This window comes from Panicum hallii, chromosome 9 (genome assembly GCF_002211085.1).
Source record: "Panicum hallii strain FIL2 chromosome 9, PHallii_v3.1, whole genome shotgun sequence".
Taxonomy (NCBI): domain Eukaryota; kingdom Viridiplantae; phylum Streptophyta; class Magnoliopsida; order Poales; family Poaceae; genus Panicum; species Panicum hallii.
In genome coordinates, this window is record NC_038050.1 from 12,967,615 (window position 1) to 12,986,063 (window position 18,449).

General features: G+C 46.2%; 1 protein-coding gene and 1 pseudogene across 1 annotated transcript; both read left to right on the plus strand.

The window, feature by feature from the left end:
- Positions 1 to 656: 656 nt before the first annotated feature.
- Positions 657 to 3,189, plus strand: LOC112872797 (annotated as a pseudogene).
- A 3,022-nt stretch (positions 3,190 to 6,211) lies between these two features.
- On the plus strand, positions 6,212 to 10,784 carry LOC112875300 (E3 ubiquitin-protein ligase WAV3-like). Its single transcript, XM_025939099.1, has 2 exons — positions 6,212 to 6,463; positions 8,592 to 10,784. Exons 1-2 carry the CDS (start codon positions 6,212 to 6,214, stop codon positions 10,503 to 10,505), a joined length of 2,166 nt encoding a protein of 721 aa, XP_025794884.1. The 3' UTR covers positions 10,506 to 10,784.
- Positions 10,785 to 18,449: the final 7,665 nt, after the last annotated feature.

The following is an 18,449-nucleotide window of genomic DNA, read 5'->3' on the forward strand; positions in this document are numbered from 1 at the left end:
GGAGGGAGCAGCCGTCAGCGAGGGGTGGTAGGTGGGGGTAGCGGCCGCCGGCGAGGTGGTGGTCGAGGTTGGCAAGGTTAGGGTTTCTGGGTTACCAGGCTTCCAATGGCCGGCAACTTTAGAGGAGAGGTCGGCTGCGGCAGCGGTCCGATGGTGGTGGTGGTTTGGCCGGCGGCGGAGGCGAGGCAGTGCAGGAGCATCGGGCGGGGTTGGATCCTCGATAGGCAGTGGCCGACGGCGGGGGCGAGGAGAAGGTCGATAAGCGGCGGTGGCTGGTGGGCGGGCGGCTCGGCGGCGAGAGCTGTAGGCCGGGGTGGAGGACGAGGGATGGGGTGGAGGACGGCCAAGCGGGTGGGTGGAGGGCGCGGCAAGGCTGTGACAGAGGCGGCACGACGGGGCGACGGAAATAGCGTCGGCCGCCGTCGGAGGCGCGTAGAAGATGAACAGTGGGTCGATAATGGGCTGGAAGTTAATACCCTTATCCATCTTTGATAGAGAGGAGCAGCTCCCAACAGAAGCCGCGTCCGCTACGGCCACTACGCCACGTCGACACCGGTCTCCTCCATATACTCCGGATGCGGATGCGGATGCGATCATGCGAAGCGCTCACGCGCGTAACAAAATCAAAGCGATCCCTAGGTTCTAGGCGCACATCGATGGAGGGCGAGGAGGCAGCCGACCCGTGCGCCATCTGCCTCGGCGACGTCGGCCGCGGCCAGGCCATCTTCACGGCCGAGTGCTCCCACGTCTTCCACAACTGCTCCATCTCCGCCAGCGTCGCGTACGGCCACCGCGACTGCCCGCTCTGCAAGGCCACGTGGCGCGACCTCCCGGCCGTCGGCGGCCCGGTCGTCCCCCGTCCTCCTCGTCCCGCGAGGCCGTCTTCTTCTCATGGCCGGGTCGTCCGCCGTCCTCCTCCTCCTCCCGCGAGGCCGTCTTCTTCTCATGGCCCGTACGACGACGACGAACCGGTGGTGGAGCAGAGCGTCGAGGCGGTGCAGGATGAGTCCCGGGCGGCGGACCACGCGGTGGTGGCGCTCAGGACGCACTGCGAGCGCCCGGCCGTAGCCGGGGGCGCGTCCAGGGTCAGCTTCGCGGTGCTCGTGACGGTGATCGACCTCAGCGGCAGCATGCGCGGCCAGAAGCTGTACCTGGTAGTGAAACAGGCTGTGGGGTTCGTCATCGGCAACCTCGGTCCGGCGGACCGCCTCAGCGTCGTCTCCTTCTCGAACGACGCGACAAGCGTGGTCCAGCTCGCGCGCATGACGGCCGACGGGAAGGCCTCGGCGAAGCGCGCCGTGGAGGCCCTCGTCGCGAGTGGCGGCACGAACATCGGCGAGGGCCTCCGCGTGGCCGCCAGGGTGCTGGACGACCGCCGGTACGGGAACGCCGTCACCAGCATGATCCTTCTGTCCGACGGGCGGGACGGGTACGTACGATGCCGGCACGCCGATCTTGTGCCACCTTCTGTTAGGTGCTACCATGCTGGGCTGCCTATGGGCCGTGGGCCGTGACAAGGCTTGCTTGGATGGGGAATACAAGAAGGCAACAACAGCACATATGAAGGGATCAACGAAATATTCAGAATCAGAACCACGTTTCCCTCTACTGTTTTTGTTAAAAAACAACAGGCGAATAACGAAGACGATCAACCAATAACGCAGAACACAACACATAAATTTTATGTGAAAAACCCTTCAAGGAGAAGGGAAAAACCACGGGCACCAGCCAATCACGACTTCACTATTTCTAGAGTGTTTTACAGGAACGTCGCACTGATGGCGGCGGCATACAAAATAATAATCTATCCAAAACCCAAATCATGGTATTTATATCATATACCCTAATCGCTCCGCTCCGGCCCAAGCCTCCGGTGACAGGCCTCCGCTACAACGGGATTTGGATCACAATTCAACAATTCTTCTTCCTCCTCCACACATCTCTCTCTTGTACCTGGACCTAAGCTTCTAGTATCTTCTAGAACTTTCTAGTATCTTCCTCCTACCTTCGGTTCGCCTTGCTTTGCTGCCCTATCCCGAACTCTAATCCCCTCATATTGTATCCTAAACTCAGCTACTGCTGTATCAGCCTACCACGTGTACTGTTCTCTTGGATCGAGGAGGGAGTTGCTAACACCTTCGTTCAGGGGCTCCGGAAACCGGACAGCGCCCATCCACACGTACGTTCGGCTTCGGCACCGACCACGACGCGGCGGCGATGCACACCGTAGCGGAGGAGACGGGCGGCACGTTTTCCTTCGTCGAGAACCAGGCGGCCATCCGCGCAGTGCATCGGCGGGCTCCTCTCGGTCGCCATGCAGAGCGTGCGCATCGCTGTGGCGTGCGTGCACCCGGGCGTGCGCGTTCTGGGTGTCAAGTCAGGTCGCTACGAGAACTGCGTCGACGCCGACCGCCGAGCTGCCTCGGTGGATGTCGGCGAGCTCTACGCAGACGAGGAGAGGCGCTTCTTGGTGTTCGTGCGCGTGCCGACAGCTGGAGCTACGGAGGAGGTCACCCAACTGATCAAGGTGAGGTGCTCGTACCGGACGCCGTGAGAGGGTGTTTGGAAGCCGTTGCCGGCGACGACGCCGCGGTGCTGAGGCCACCCGAAATGCCCGACGGCGACGCCGAGCTGTCCATGGAAGTGGAGCGGGAGCGCGTCCGCGTGACCGCGACGGAGGATATCGCCGCCGCACGGGCGGCCGCCGAGCGCGGCGAGAACGCAGAGGCGGCGCGCATACTCGAGGGCGAGCAGGAGGCCGTGCGGCGGTCGGCGCCAGGGATGGCGGGGGACCCGACGTGCGCCGCGCTGGAGGACGAGCTCAGGGACCTCGGCGCCCGCGCGGCGAACCGGATGGAGTACGAGCAGACGGGTCGCGCAGCCATGCTGGCCGGCATGAGCTCACACAGGCAGCAGCGCGCCTTGTCGGTGGCAGTGCGGCCGGCACAGTTTGGGCTTCGGGTTCGGGGCCGCGGCGCTAGGCGTCGGTACGGAGGCCCGAGGAGGCGGAGCGGCACCGCGGCCGTACGTGACTCCGGCGATGCAGAACATGGTGAAGATCTCGCGGAGCGCGCGCGGGCAGCAGCAACGTACGTCGTCGCCGGCGCCGCCGGCGAAGAGGATGCATTTACGGTTTGCAGAATGATCTACTCCCGACAGATTTTGCCAGATTACAAGCTTGAGTGTTAGTTTGTTAAGCGCGCGCGGTAGTTTAATTTGCTGCTGCGACTCGTCATCACTTTCATCAGCGCTCAAGGAAGCTCTCGTCTTCTCATCGCTAGATTGAGAGTTTCGTGACTCGTGAGGCCACCTGCGCATCGCTAGATTGTCCGCTGCTATTGTTTCGATAATTCATTTTTTCAGCTAAGTTACATGTTTTTTGCTATATAATTTCTTTTATTATTCGGTTCGGAAAAGTCTGCAACAAATTAAAAATTAAAAATAGAACTATGGATGCATCTTTCGAGCGAAAAAAACACAACCGAACGATATTACCTGATTTTTGTAGCTAACGTGTTCCCTTTTTAAAAAATATTGTGCTCTGCGGAGTTAAAATCAATGGATCTCAAATCAGCTACCCTGGGCACAAATTTGATAGATGCTACTACAAAAAAAAAGAACCAATTGAGTGAAAAATAGTTGTTGTGTGAGGGTAGCATACGACGTTTAGGGTACAAGGGGTTAGGGATAAAGCTGTCATGTCTAGAATCAAAAAAAAATTTGGGTGTGGCGTCTAAAATCAATTGGGTGTTTCCAAAAGAAAGGAAAAGGTTATCCCTTAATTCCTTAGGGGTCGCATGATTTATACCTTTTTAGGGGGTGATTTATACCTTCTTATCTTACCTCTTGTTTATCTTTCTCCGTGCACTTTTACAAGTTTATATATATATATATGGACATATATGATCATGTGACTTTCAGGTAGGTAGTAGATACTTATAGCATCTAAGTGTAACACCCTTTTTTTGATAAAACCCAACAACTGTAAACTCTAGGATCCTAGGACAAAAATACTTCATCAATAATTGATGGTCGGTAGAGAACCCAACAGGTTGTAGGCTTACAAGTGGAAGTGGAGAGCAAGGTCAATTGGATATCGACCCATGTTATAACTTACAAAAAAGAGGAATGTGGGTACTTATGTACAATTTGACACTAGCTAGTGGCATGTGATCAAAAACTATTTATAATGACTCAATGACACAAACGGTGACCAACTGACCATGCATGGTATATGTGTGTTTGTGATGGCACAATGGTTAACCATGACTAAGTTGCAGGTGTGTACGGAATTCGGTGACCTTGCATGAGGTATCTGTGCTATTCTATCGGTACAACAACCGTGCTTAAGGTTCTATTAGGGCTTCTTCACTGGCTTCTAGCTTAAACCTACAAATAGCTAAAAATAAAACAACTTTGTCCCAAAAGCGTGTAAAACCCCAAAATGGCTTCTCCACTAGGGGAAGGAGAGAAAAAAAAAAGTGACTCCACAGCTTCTCCTCCCTCTCCAAGCATTAAAGTTGCTTTACAATTGAAGCCAAAGCTGAAGCCATTTTAGAATGAACTGAAGCGCTACGAAACAAGTTCTAGATTGGATTCATAACATGGAATACATGACTGACTCAAATGGCACAAGAGCCACGCACTAAATCACTGGCACGTTACTAAAGGTATCAAAGCGTGATTTTGGGGATATAGATTATAGGTGGCCAAAAGGCCCGAGACCCGACAACCAGGCCTGAGGTTCGAGTTTTTGGCCCGATCCAAGCACGGCACGACCCATGGTTATCGTACCCGAGCCAGCACAGCCCGGTATAGCGTGCTGTGCTTGGGCTGCCACTGCAGCACGGCGGACGGCATGGCACGGCCCGTATAATACTTCAATCCCATCGGACCACCAATTCTCATATCTCCAAACCCTATCTGGCTACTCCAGGCACTCCTCCTTTTCTCTCTCTCTTATCCTTTTCGTCGCCTCCCCTCCGCTACCGTCAGCGCCTCGGCTGCGAGCGGTGACGGCCGCCTCCCTGCTCACCGGCCCGGTCCTCCCCTCCCCTCCGAGCTCTAGCCTTAGGCGGCGGCCAGCAGGCGCCGCGATGGCAGGCGCAGGCGGCAGCCGATGTGCGCGGCGATGGCGACAAGCACAGCAGCCAGCGGGCTGCGGACGGCACGAGCACGACGGAGGCCCCGTGCTTTTCGGGCTGGCACGACGGGCGGCACGACACAGCCCGTTAGTATGATCGTGTCGTGCCTGGCTTGATTACTTCATGCCTGGGCCAGCCCGGTCCCATCCCGGGCGGCCCGAATGGCCATCTATAATATAGATGGTGAGCATTCATGTTAGAAGCGCTAAATAGAAGGTATACAAATATAAGAGTGCATTTATGGAGATGTAATAACAGTACAAGATAAGTATTTTGACTCAGCAAAATAGTGGCGGCGGGGTTGGTAAGCGAGGGCGATAACTTAGGGTTAGGGTAAGAGGGAGTTGGGTGAGAAAGATCCAACGACTATAAATCAATCGGTTTCTTCTACAAGAAAAAAATCCTACAATTCCTTGGGTTTGATTTATATCTTCCAATTCTACCCCTATGCACTACCTCTAGTTTGCCTTCCAAACATATACATTTTATAAGAATATACATATGGACATGAACATATTGACACATTCAGCTTACAACCATATATATGTTATCTTAGATAGTAGATACTCTTACCATCTATAGAGTTCTGTATCATTTTAGGTTGAAATAACTGTAGTATCAAAAAAAAGTAGAAAATACTCGAAATTCTATGTAAATTTCTAGTGAAATTCCTTACTCCAAATTCCAATCAATCAAAGATGCCAACAAGTTCCTTCTTCACCTTTTCATTACCCAGAATAAAGAGCACGAAATGTGTCAACTCCCGAAAAGCGCCCAAATGTCAAGAAAAAGAAATTCAACACAAAAAACAACATTCCTTCTTTCAGAGGGGCAAAATGGGAAGAACAAGTCAAAACACACCCCCACAGATTCCTCGCCCCCCTCGTTTCCCTCCCTTATATCTCTCCCCTGCTTTCGCTCTCCTCACACCACTTCGCCGCAAAACCCAAACCCGTTCCACCCGGAAGGATTCCACTCGGCGACGGGCGGGACGGATCGATCCCCCAAACCCTCCGCGCCGCCGGAGAAAGGGTCCCCTTTCGGGCCGTGTGACAAGTTCTCCGGGAATGGTGACGGCGTGGGAGCGCGCCAGGCGCGCGCTCGCCACCAGGGTCTGCATGCGCTTCCCGTCGAGGCACGCGGCCGTCGAGGATGTGCCGCGTGCGCTGGACGCCGTTGAGGAGCCGTTTCCGGTGGCGGAGCCGGAAGAGGAGGAGGAGCAGCAGCAGCAGGGCGAGAGGGAGAAGTCGCTGGGCGCTGCGTCCCCCGCGCCGGCGTCCGCGCGGCGGTCGTCAAGGTCCGGGAGCCGGAGTCCCGCGGTGAGATCTCTTTCTCCCCTTGTTGCCGCCTTGCGTTTCTGTCTCTGCCCATGGTGCATGGGATGCGCCAATAGTTTCATGATTTTGCGGAGGGTCTCACCTTGTTCTTGTCGTCGATATGGGTTGCTTGGCACGGGGATCGCAGTTGTGTGGAAACTCGTGAGAAATTCCCTGAAACGTAATTGTGTTTCCAAGCTTGAACAATGGAAATATCCGGGTTTTTCTTTCCAGTTTTTTTATTTCAGCCGTCTGACGTTTACACTTCCCATATATCTATAAATTTTTGCTGCATGTTTGTTTTTTTTCTTTCCTTTTTACAGTTTGCATGCTTGTTCTTCTCTGCTCTTATTTAACTGTAGGACCAAACTTATTTTTCATCTGAAATAGATCACCTTTCAGGTCATGCTAATGGTTTGAAATTCTGTCAAAAAAAACTCGGAAATATAGGCAGCAGTTAGGAATTGTTTGTTTAGTTGCTTCATCACTGAGTGAAAATGGTGACTGCATTTCTTATTGCTTGGGGAAACTGTTGCTTGCATTCCACCAGTTCAAGCCTCCTCATCTTTTGAATTCGTATGTTAGACTTTTTCTGTTGCTTGGTCATTGAATTGATCTTACATTCGTATATCTTGTTCATGCCTCCCTCCTCCCCGAAGGGACTACCTTGTTCATGTTTGATTCAAGATTTTTTTATCTGTGGATATTTTACGGATTATACTTGACGTCTTGTGGACTAGTAAACAAGCCAAGTAAGCTACCGGTCATTTAAGCAATAGTTCTAGTGTTATTCTATTTCTAGCAGACAACTATGACCTGAAAATGAAAATTTTGCTTCTTGTTCTCTTGCATTGATATGTACGCAATTTCCCGAAAAGACTAACTAGTAGCGGTCACCAACTATTGCCTATCTTATTGTGAAGAAGCCTACTGTTTTATTATTTCCAGCCCAAGTTTTTCTTTGACCAGTTGGGTATTGCCATGTAGGAGATAAGCCCATATGACTTTTAGATGCTTTGCCGTTGACAACATTGTGCTGAGCAAAGCACTCTGAACGTGTTGTCAATATACCCGGGTTGTGGAGTTTTGAAAATTAACTCCCTTAGAGGCAGTGATATTTTGCGGTGGAGAGATGCATAATGGAAAGGGATTCATTCAAATCAAATCCATCTAAAACTCCACCTATGCAATTACATTAACTTACTCTATGATTTGAGAGATCCTACGTGTCATGTCTATCTTCTAATATAAGCTTCTTGAAAGCTTAGATAGCTCTGGCTGATGTGTGTGCACTTCACTAAATGTTTATTTTTGGGTTGTGGATACATCTAATTCGAATTTGTGTTGTGTTTGGATAATCCCAGCCTAATATTATACGTGACCCATGCTTGATGCATCATTTGTTTTTGACAGAAAACTATGCGGGAGTTTTTTTTTGCTAGGAACTGTGTGGGAGTTCCCTACATCAAATTTTATATACAGAAAAAAAGTGAAGAAAATATTGCTCGAGTATAGAAAAAAACAGAAGAAAAGAATCTTTGATGCATGGTTTAGTTGACTTGATTGATTGCATGACTTCCACATGATATTCTCTTCTTCTGCTGATGTTGTTCATCAGCAAAATAACATTTGACAGTGTTATTACTAGTACTTATTGCGGCTAGTTGTAAGGTCACCATCCCTAATTCCAAAGCTTTGTCAATATGTTTTGGTTCTTATCTGCCAACTTGGAGTTGATACATGCTAATTAGTTGATAAATATTACCTGTTAGTTTGCATTGATGTTTCTTTTATGTCATTAAACTTCATTATGTGCTTGTTGCTGATTCTGATGTCATTGCAATTAGTACAAATCATCTATCTTTTGCCATTGTTTGATGGAGGCGTGGTGCATCTGTACTCGTGCTTGCATAACTCTGTTACTGAGTCGTTAGGACGATATCTGCGTGTGTTATGCTTAAGCAAATATTGTGGTTCTTATTCTCAGGATATTTTGTGCTTCACTATGAAATTTATTTGTTTTTCAAGTGTTCAAATGTTGCCCACTAACGAGCACCAGTCTTGATCTCTGTAATGTGCTCTGCAAGTTTGGAATAGTCATTTTTTAACTTGTCTGTTTTCTTGACTTCAGAAGATATGTGCCATTTGCCTTGGCACCATGAGGTCCGGTCACGGCCAAGCTTTGTTCACTGCTGAATGCTCCCACAAGTTCCATTTCCACTGCATCTCTTCAAATGTGCAGCACGGCAACAAAATCTGCCCAATCTGCCGTGCTTTATGGAAGGAGCTGCCTTTCCAGGGACCTGTGATTGCAGATGCTGCCCATGGGGCAGCCAGAGTAAACCCCTCCGCTTGGCCCCAGACGGGCATGTTATCAGCGAATCCGCTGGATGGGCTTCCAGTCTTTCGCACTCCGGAGTCTGCAGTTTTCGATGACGATGAGCAGATAAATCTTCAGTCCGAAACAGCACTGGGTGGAGGCCATGATGGGGATGAGAATGAGACTCCTGCTTCACTTGAGATCATGACTTACACTGAATTCCCAGCCGTTCAGGAGTCCGTGGCACGGGAGAACTTTGCTATCTTGATCCATCTGAAAGCTCCGCATGCGCCGGCTTCGTCGATGGGCACCCGCGCGCCGCTGGACCTGGTGACCGTGCTCGACGTGAGCGGGAGCATGGCGGGCTCCAAGCTTGGGCTCCTGAAGCGGGCCATGACGTTCGTAATCCAGAACCTTCGTCCGAGCGACCGGCTCTCCGTCGTCGCCTTTTCCTCGTCGGCTTGGAGGCTGTTCCCGCTCCGGAAGATGACCGCGTTCGGACAGGTGCAGTCTCTGCAGGCCGTCAACTCCCTCGTCGCCAATGGCGGCACCAACATTGCTGAGGGGCTGTGGAAAGCTGCCAGGGTGATGGAGGACAGGCAGGCGAGGAACCCCGTGAGCAGCATCATCATCCTCTCGGACGGCGTGGACACGCACACCCTCCCCCTTCCGAACCCGCCGCGGAACGGTGCGCCGCCGGACTACGGGCGGCTCGTCCCGCGCTCGATCCTCCCCGGGAGCGGGCACCACGTGCCGATCCACGCCTTCGGCTTCGGCTTGGACCATGACTCCAGGGCGATGCATGCCGTCGCCGAGATGTCCAGCGGCACGTTCTCGTTCATCGACGACGTGGGCTCGATCCAGGACGCGTTCGCGCAGTGCATCGGCGGCCTCCTCAGCGTGGTGGCGCAGGAGACGCGGCTGAGCGTCGAGTGCGCCGACGAAGGCGTGCTGGTGACGTCCATCAAGTCCGGCGGCTACGCCAGCGGAGTGGACGGCGACGGGCGCGGCGGGTTCGTCGACATCGGCCGCCTCTACGCCGACGAGGAGAAGGACTTCCTGGTCACCATTCGCGTCCCGGCCGCGCGCGGGGACACCGAGCTGATCCGGGCGAGCTGCGCGTACCGCGACGCGGTTACCGCGAACACCGTTCGGGTCGGGGGCGACCTGGTGACCGTCCCTCGGCCGGCGGGCCCCGTGACCGCGGCGATGTGCCTGCAGGTGGAGCGCGAATGGCACCGCGTCCACGCCACGGAGGACATGGCCGCGGCGCAGGCCGCCGCGGAGGAGCACGACTACGCGCGCGCCGCGTCGATCCTCGAGTCCCGCCGCCTGGCGCTGGAGTCGCGCGCGTCGCTGTCCTCGGACCGGCAGACGCAGGCGCTGGCGGCCGAGCTGTGGGAGATGCAGGAGCGCGTGCTCAACTACCAGCGCTACCAGGAGTCCGGCCGCGCCTACATGCTGTCCGGCCTGAGCTCCCACTCGTTCCAGCGCGCCACGGCGCGCGGCGACTCGACGGAGCTCGCGGGCCTCGTCCACACCTACCAGACGCCGTCCATGGTCGACATGCTGCACCGCTCGCAGGCGCTCCTGCCGGAGGTCGTCGTGGCGCTGAACCGGTCCCCGACGATCGCGCCGTCGCGCAACCCGCCGCTCCCCGTCGTGCAGCGCGGGGTCCGGCGGCCGTTCAGGTTGTCCAAGTCCTTCACCGGGCGCTCGTCGTGATTCAGGTTTGCTGCTCCCATTGGCAGTGCATGCAGGCGGTGACAAAATGGCGACTTGAATTAACAGCTAGCAGTAGCTAGGAAGGGGGAGGAAGAGAACCGTCACCATTTATTTCGTTTCTTTGATACTGTTTGTTGTCGCAGGGAGGATTTGGTATACTGTTTCGTTGCTTTCGGTTGTTATCTGGCCGTGGATTAATTTGGTAGACATGCTTTGGTTCATGTACCATAGACTGATAGAAAAAAAAAATCCAATAAACGACTGGAGTTTGGCCATGAATGTAGCAGGTGTTTGTACGTGTGTCGTTCTGTCGTCTGTCATGTGGTTTTTTCGGCCTGCGAGCACGGTAGAACCATGTTAGTCACTTCGAATTGCGGTTTGCTGTGGATCTTAAGAGAAAATGGAATAATAGCATCTTTTTTCATAATTTGATTCAAAGTTTGAAACCACAGCATGGGATTTAAGTTTAATGTATAGTCCATCTGTTCTAAATTATTAGTCGTTTTAGGGTTTTTAGGTGCATAATTTTTATTATGCATATAAATATACATTATGTTTAGATGCATAGTAAAATTTAGAACGGAGAAAGTATCTCTTTTCATCCAAAGAAGCTGCAGAAATGAAATGAGCAATATAACAAATATTTCACAATACAAGAGATATATAATTCCTTGACACGATAAAACCAATTGTAGAAAAGCTATTAAAATGTGAAGACCCATTTATAGCGTTATAATGGAAGAAAGGATGTAAATGAACAATGATATGATCTGTCTAAATATCATACTTCGCATGTGGTTCCCTCACATAAGGCACATTACCGGTATGAGTTTCCCTGGATCCAACTTGTTTCTCACCATCATCCATGATTCAACAGTCTCACAAGCATCTAACATGATTAAATCTGGGGCAAATTTATACTGCAAGAAAACAAATAAGTAGGTTTAATATGGTAGAAACAGCAAGAAATTTTAAGATAAAAAACAGTGTCATTGAAAAAACAAAATTATGTACCACAAAGTCTACAGGAACATTGCGCCGTCGAAGCACTTCCAATGCTTTTCTTGCTTCTCCTTGCTGATACAATAAATGCAAAAATCATTAGACCTGGCATCTAAGCCGAGTTCAATGGTTACATAGTAAAATTCAATTATTTGTGACCAAAGAAATGGACTTGCACTAAATATGTGTAACTAAGACAAATAGTACTCGGTCAAAAAACAATGGCCAGTGCTAGTAGAATAATAGCACAAATAATATACTTTTTAATATAGCATAAATAAGGCATATGTATTCCATTTTTATAGCATAAAAAGTGTCCGCACCTCGTCTGAGGATTTAGACAGCTTAACATTCTTGAGCTAGAGCCTATATGATGAGGACATCACATGCTTGGATACAACCATATAAAACTTTTGATTCAAAGGTGAAAATATTCTTTATCATGATTGTATTTGATAAATTTGATGAATTGATGCTTCCTCATGATGTGTTTTTATTGTTATTTTTAGAAATACATACATGGATAAAAAGAGTATTAAACACACATGAAAGGCATGGAGAACTAAAAAAGTTGATTGATTACAGACCAATTCCATATATTTTCAATGTTCTCCACCAGGCCACCACGTCACTTTTGGTGCATGAAAAGAAAGAGTCCAAATCTAACACGTTTTGGATGTTGGATTCGGACTGTAGGACACAACCAAATTGTAACGGCTGCCACGACTTCATACGGACTCCGATTGGGGCGTTCTTGGACTTCACGGAAAGCTTATCAAGTCTACTTTCGAACGGATCTAGGCTCTCGTCTATATTTTTTCGGAGTTGCCCCGGTCATCGTTTTCGTTCGTGGATATTTTCTATCCAGGTGCTGCGTCATCTTATTTTGGCCCAATCGGACGTGTATCGAGTTTGGATCCATTAGGGACGCGTCCTAGGATTGGAGCACGACTCCAACGCCCCTGTGGTCGCCCTCCCATATTCATATATCTCCATTGCCGCCACAAACAGATTGGGTTTTTGTTTGTTGAAATTTTAGCTATTTCTACTTATTTGTAGATGCATGTGTCGGCTATACCATCCCTTCTACTCGATTCAGAACTCCACCTTTCTAATTTTAAATTGCTTATTATCTCCATATTTACAATTTAGTTGCTTGTTCTACTTGTTCTTGCTTGCTCTTTGATTGCTTGCAGGACGAGTGCCCTAGTGGCCGGGTGTTACGCTCCACAAGATCGCGGCAGCCGTTGGAGGTGGTGTATCGATTGCTAAGGCGCAACATCCTTGGAAGGCTGTAATCAGGCCGTGAACGTCGTCTCCATCCACCAATTGAGTTATCCATCCCCTCTCACCGAAAGATCGGGAACAAACTCTAGCAGGTTCACGTCACTATAGATGAAGTACAACAATTGTTTTTGAACAAAAATTATACAACAAAATTTAGAGCTTTCTCTTCTAAAAACAGCGCTTACCAATTTAAATTGGTCGTTTGGATTCTTCGGTGCCACTGCCTCTTCTTTATCGATGCTACTTCTAAGCTTCCAAATTGCATTTATGGCTGATTTATTACTACTCCTTTCAGTATCCATCGCAATTTCTTTGCCGGTTCTACCATGACACATATATAATTAGCAATTTCCCTATCACTTCTACTAAGACACACAGGGAAATGTGTTTTCCCTATGCAGAGTATGCCATTACGCACATGCAAAAATTTATTGTTCTTCTATGTTCTGTCATTTCCCTGCCTTTTTGCGCTAACCAATAGGAAAATTTGTAGTTCCTTATCGGTTTGGCCATAACCATAAAAAGTTCATCACGCACAAGGATATTCTAGTTTTCAGTAGTCGTAGCACATGAACTCATCTAGACGGTGCAAAGCTTGAAATTGTTCCAATTCTAGTTATGCTTTTCAACAGCTAGTGCAGGTGCATGTACAGAATCCACGTGTATCTTAAAAAGATTTATCAAGCAAGAATTTAAAAATTAAGATTGGCATATAAAATATTTAGGTCTCATTCCCAAATGGAGGGATAACAAGGAATTTGTATGATTAAATTTCTATAAATAATATTCATGATCTATAAGGACTCCCATGTGCTCCTTGATATATGCCAATATATTAAAAAGTTCATTATTTGTGCCAATCCAAACAGCACACCGTCCACCAAAACTCCTCGTTTAGGAAGCTTAAATGTACTAATTTCTTTAACCATAGTCAACTTTTTGGTCCAAATACGATAGCAATGTTATGAGAAATCATCTTGTTGTACCTTTCATTTTTTTCCCACATCATCTGCAATCAGGATTGATGGTCTATTCAAGTAGAGCTGCTTCACACCGAAGGTAGCGTATTTGCATATGTCCCATAAGTACATTTTTATGCATATAGTAGGTAGTACTCGATAATATAAAACCTTTAAAATGACACATCCATTGTTCACCAACTATGCACCTTGATTTGTGATTTTCATGCTTATCTTGATGCATATTTTTAGTCTTGGTTCCAGGTCAAATGGCTCAACAAACAATTGCAGAAAATTAAGCCCTTTGTTGAAAAGGTAAGGTAACTTTGTTGGTTCCTTCAAAAAACTTCGTTTTTAATGTCAGGAGTGGTGTTGACTAGACCTTGTTTTAGACAATGTTCTCCTGAAAGTTAAGATATGAAATCATATTTTGGTTCATATACCTATTGATGAAAAAATTCAATTAAAAACTCAGTTGACCAATCTCTCTTTTTGACATGTGACCATGTTTGAATATTCATACTTATTGCACTTTGTTTTTATTGAACCATATCTATGGCCATAGTTTACACATGATTCTTTCGTCACACTCCATGATGCTTATCAGTTATGAAGTAATGTTTGCCCAATTGCAGATGGCACGTGCACCTCAATGAAATGTAGAGAAGAAAACAAATTACTATTTTCTAGATGCATTTATAGCACATGCTATATAACTTTATGCTTATGTCTAGCTGTGGTGGTACATTTCAAGTATAAAAATGGTAATCCAAGTAGTGGCTTGTCAGTGACAAGCAATAGTTGTGGATCAACAAAGCTTCAGAGTAGCATATTCTATGCATATACCAAGTCAACATGCAATCATATCCACGATCCACTGATACTAAAATTAGTATATGGCTTGAGTCCAGTACACGTAGGATTCTCTACCAGTGCTAGTCGTGTGGCGCTAGTGATTACATCATGCTGATTATTTTACTAATTAGGGAGGTCCCAATTAAGCCATTGTGTAAAAGTTTGGAAGCGTTCTCGTCTCTTGTTGCTCACCAACTGTGTTCAGTACATTTCATCCCTCTTTAGGCGATAACTTCTCAAGTTCAAATAATAAAGATTTCACATGCCTTGTGTATAGTTGTCTAGTAGTTTATTTATAGGTTATATCAGTTTTTACATAATTAGCATATAAAATATCTAGCAAAATAATTTTTTTTTGACACTATATGATTTAAAATATAGTAGAGCATATTTTCTAACATTATCATAAGATTCTTTTGTTTAAGATAATTTGTTATAATATATCATTTAATAAAATTGTATCATAAAAATTAATATAATATAACTTTCAATACTCCATTTTTAAGAACACATTCATTAGTTGCTACCACTATGTTAAAAGATCAATACTAACAAAATGTTCTAAATGATAGATCAAAAGATGTCGAAATTTTAAATATGTTAGGGTTGTGGGCCTAAATAGATAAGAGATAAAGTTAGAGCTAAATGAGAAAATAGAGAGTGCTTAACTGAGTCCCCTTCTCATGACCACTTAGTTTCTTTATATAGAGAAAGGAGAGTGGCAACTTACTTTCAAACCCCTGATGGGCACAACATATTCAAATAGACCCTTGAAACTTTCACGGTGCCCTCTGATAGTTCTTTATTTCGCTGTTTGATACTAGCCCCAAAAAGTGACCGTTAGCCAAAACATCGTCTATCATAAGCACTAAATCATATGGTTTCTTTGAACACCGTATTATTATTTTTCTTAGTTGAGTTTCTTAGGCACCGTTTAAAGTTCAGTTAGAGAAGATAAAAGGTTTACTAACTTATTTGTTAGGATATGTTTTGCAGATACTTGATCTTTTGCTCGTGGAATTTTTGATGATTGGCATTTGTGTGAAATGTTATTTTCTTGACTTATTCACTAAAGTTTCCTTTTATGTGTACGTGTGTAAGATTTGGATCAATAGTCAATATCGAAAATATTGACCTAGTACGATTATAATGGTTAGAGGAGAGCTCTATTTAATTGGTATAACATATTTTATATAATTGAATTGAGCATTGTTACAAAGATGATCAACTAGTTTTATTATTCATCTATTATATTAAAAGGAAATAATAGCAGTATAAAAGAGGAAAATCTCATCCTCGTTAGGGCTAGCAGAAAAGCTTGAGGCTCGCAAACTATTCAAATTTAACTTGCTAGAAACTCGATTCAATGCTTGAGTATTTTTGTTTGCTTGACGTGTATCTCAATTAATTTTTTAACTACCTAAAGTTGAAATAAGGGAGAATTCCCTATATGGCATTAGAAATTTAACTCATCCTTTTTATGCCATCGAAATTTGGACTATCCCTTCAGTGCCATTGAAAATTTAACTTCATCCCTTTTATGCCATTGCTGTCACAACATGGTCACATTGCTGTTAAGTGAAGGTGAAAAAAGACAACATTACCCCTATAGAGAAGAGATGAATTATTTTTCTCTCCATCTCTTCTATGCATTGGTTCACTAATACATAGACCAAATCAAAACATATTAAATACATGAATACATGCACAGAACAAGCTATCAAGGCGTTCCCATGCTTCACGTTTGCTTTGTCTCCTGGATCCATATTCACGCAGGCGGGGCACCTAGTAGGCAAGCGCTCGCTGGGATGCAATAGTGACGAATGAGCGTTGCAATCTACTAGCGGCGCACGAGCACAACAACTAACTACCGACGCACGAATTAGTTAACACCACATACATAGACAACAGCAGGTGGTACATGTTAATTAGGCATTTTCCGTTTCCCAATTTATAAATTTCGGTTTCTAATGTCTAGTTTTTTTTGCACTTTTTACTTCCCATTCGAGACACCGGGCGGGAATTACTTTGCCAACTATATAGATATAGAAGTGCTTAAATTTTTTCCCTTATATCATGGTCATTATTCAAGAAAGAAAATTCACATATAAATATATGGTAATTTTGTGAAAAATTTTAAACTATATAGTTAAAGCCTTCTACATCTCCAGCTTTCAAAATCACTTTTTTTCAGAAACTTTGCATTCAAAACTTAGTAACTTTGCACTTTGAATTTAAAAACTTTGATGTCACTAGTCAAAAACTTTTTTACAAAAACTGACACCAAACTTTACACTTCAAATTCAATAAACTCTACTAACATGTTTCAAACATTATACTATGACCAAAAACTTCATATTTCACACCTTGGCTCCAAATTTATGAACTTTCTACTACCATATTATAAACTTTGTACACCTAGCTCCAAAACATTGCTATTCCAATCTTTGCACTCCCGCGTCCAGGAATTTTGTACTAGCACATTATAAACTTTGTACTCATATATATATATATATACATACATATACGCACACACAAAACTTTATAAAGCACATATTAGAAACTTTTAACTATTTTTTCCAATGAATCGAAAACTTCATATAAACAACTTTGTACATTTCAAACTTTCAAGTAAACATGCTAAAATCTTTGGGATTGAATATGAAAATGTTTCAAACTATATATTCAAAACTTTTAACATGTCCAGCTTTCAACATCACGTCAAAAAACTTTGCATTCACAATTTGGTAACTTTTCACTTTGAATTCAGGAACTTTGAAGACACTAGTTAAAACATTTTACAAAAACTAACTCCAAACTTTGCAGTTTAAATTCAAGAGTTTCTATTAACATATTTCAAACATTCCAAGGTTCGAAAACTTTGTAATTCTAAACTTGGACTCCGAATTTATGAATTTTCTACTAACATATTTGCAAATTTCTACTAGCATATTATAAACTTTGTACACCCAGCTCCAAAATTTTGTAGATCCAAACTTTGCCATCATAGCTCTAGGAACTTTGGACTAGCACATTTCAAAATTTTGCTCCATAGGTCCAAAACTTTATAAGAACATGTTAAAAACTTTTAACTAAATTTTATCTGAGGGTGAATCCGAACTTTATATGTATTGGTTAAATACCTATCTACATCTCTAACTTTAAATCATAAATATATAAACTATAAACCCACAATTTCAGACTTGGAAAACATATATTCAAAGCATTTTCACTCCATACACAGAGAAAATGAACAAAGAAAGCTTGTGGTATTAGAAACCTGAAATGTACGTGCATGTAAATACATGTACACTGAAGCTCACGGAGATATCCCAGCTTTAAAAAAAATGCACCATCGGTTCCTCACTCATGCGCATGAAAAAGGTCGAAATGGAAAAATGAAATAAAAAAAGAAGGTTGATACATAAGAGGACATGAGGGGTCCGCGTGACCACGTGGTTCCAACCAGAGTAGGCTCGCCATTCGGTGCTATTGTTGCTGGCGAACGCGCGAATTTTGTCACGACGCAGGCCAGCAGAGAGAGGAGGGGCCGCCAGACGCCGCATGGAGCGTCCGTGCGAGCCGCACCCAAGACGCCGCGGAGGGGCCTCGGCGCGCCCGCCGGTGCGGTGCGGAGGGGCCGGGCGCGGCGCCGCACTCGACCGCGAGCAGGTGGGAGCAGGGCGGGTGGCACGCCGTGCGTGGGAGCAGCGCCGGCGCTGCGAGCCTGCGAGCGCCGGGAGCACGATGCGGGCGGCAAAGGAGATGCGACGTGGCTTGTTGATGAGATTGGGGAGGGTAAAAACGGAAGAACGATGTCGGACAGCTATCATAACGGTGT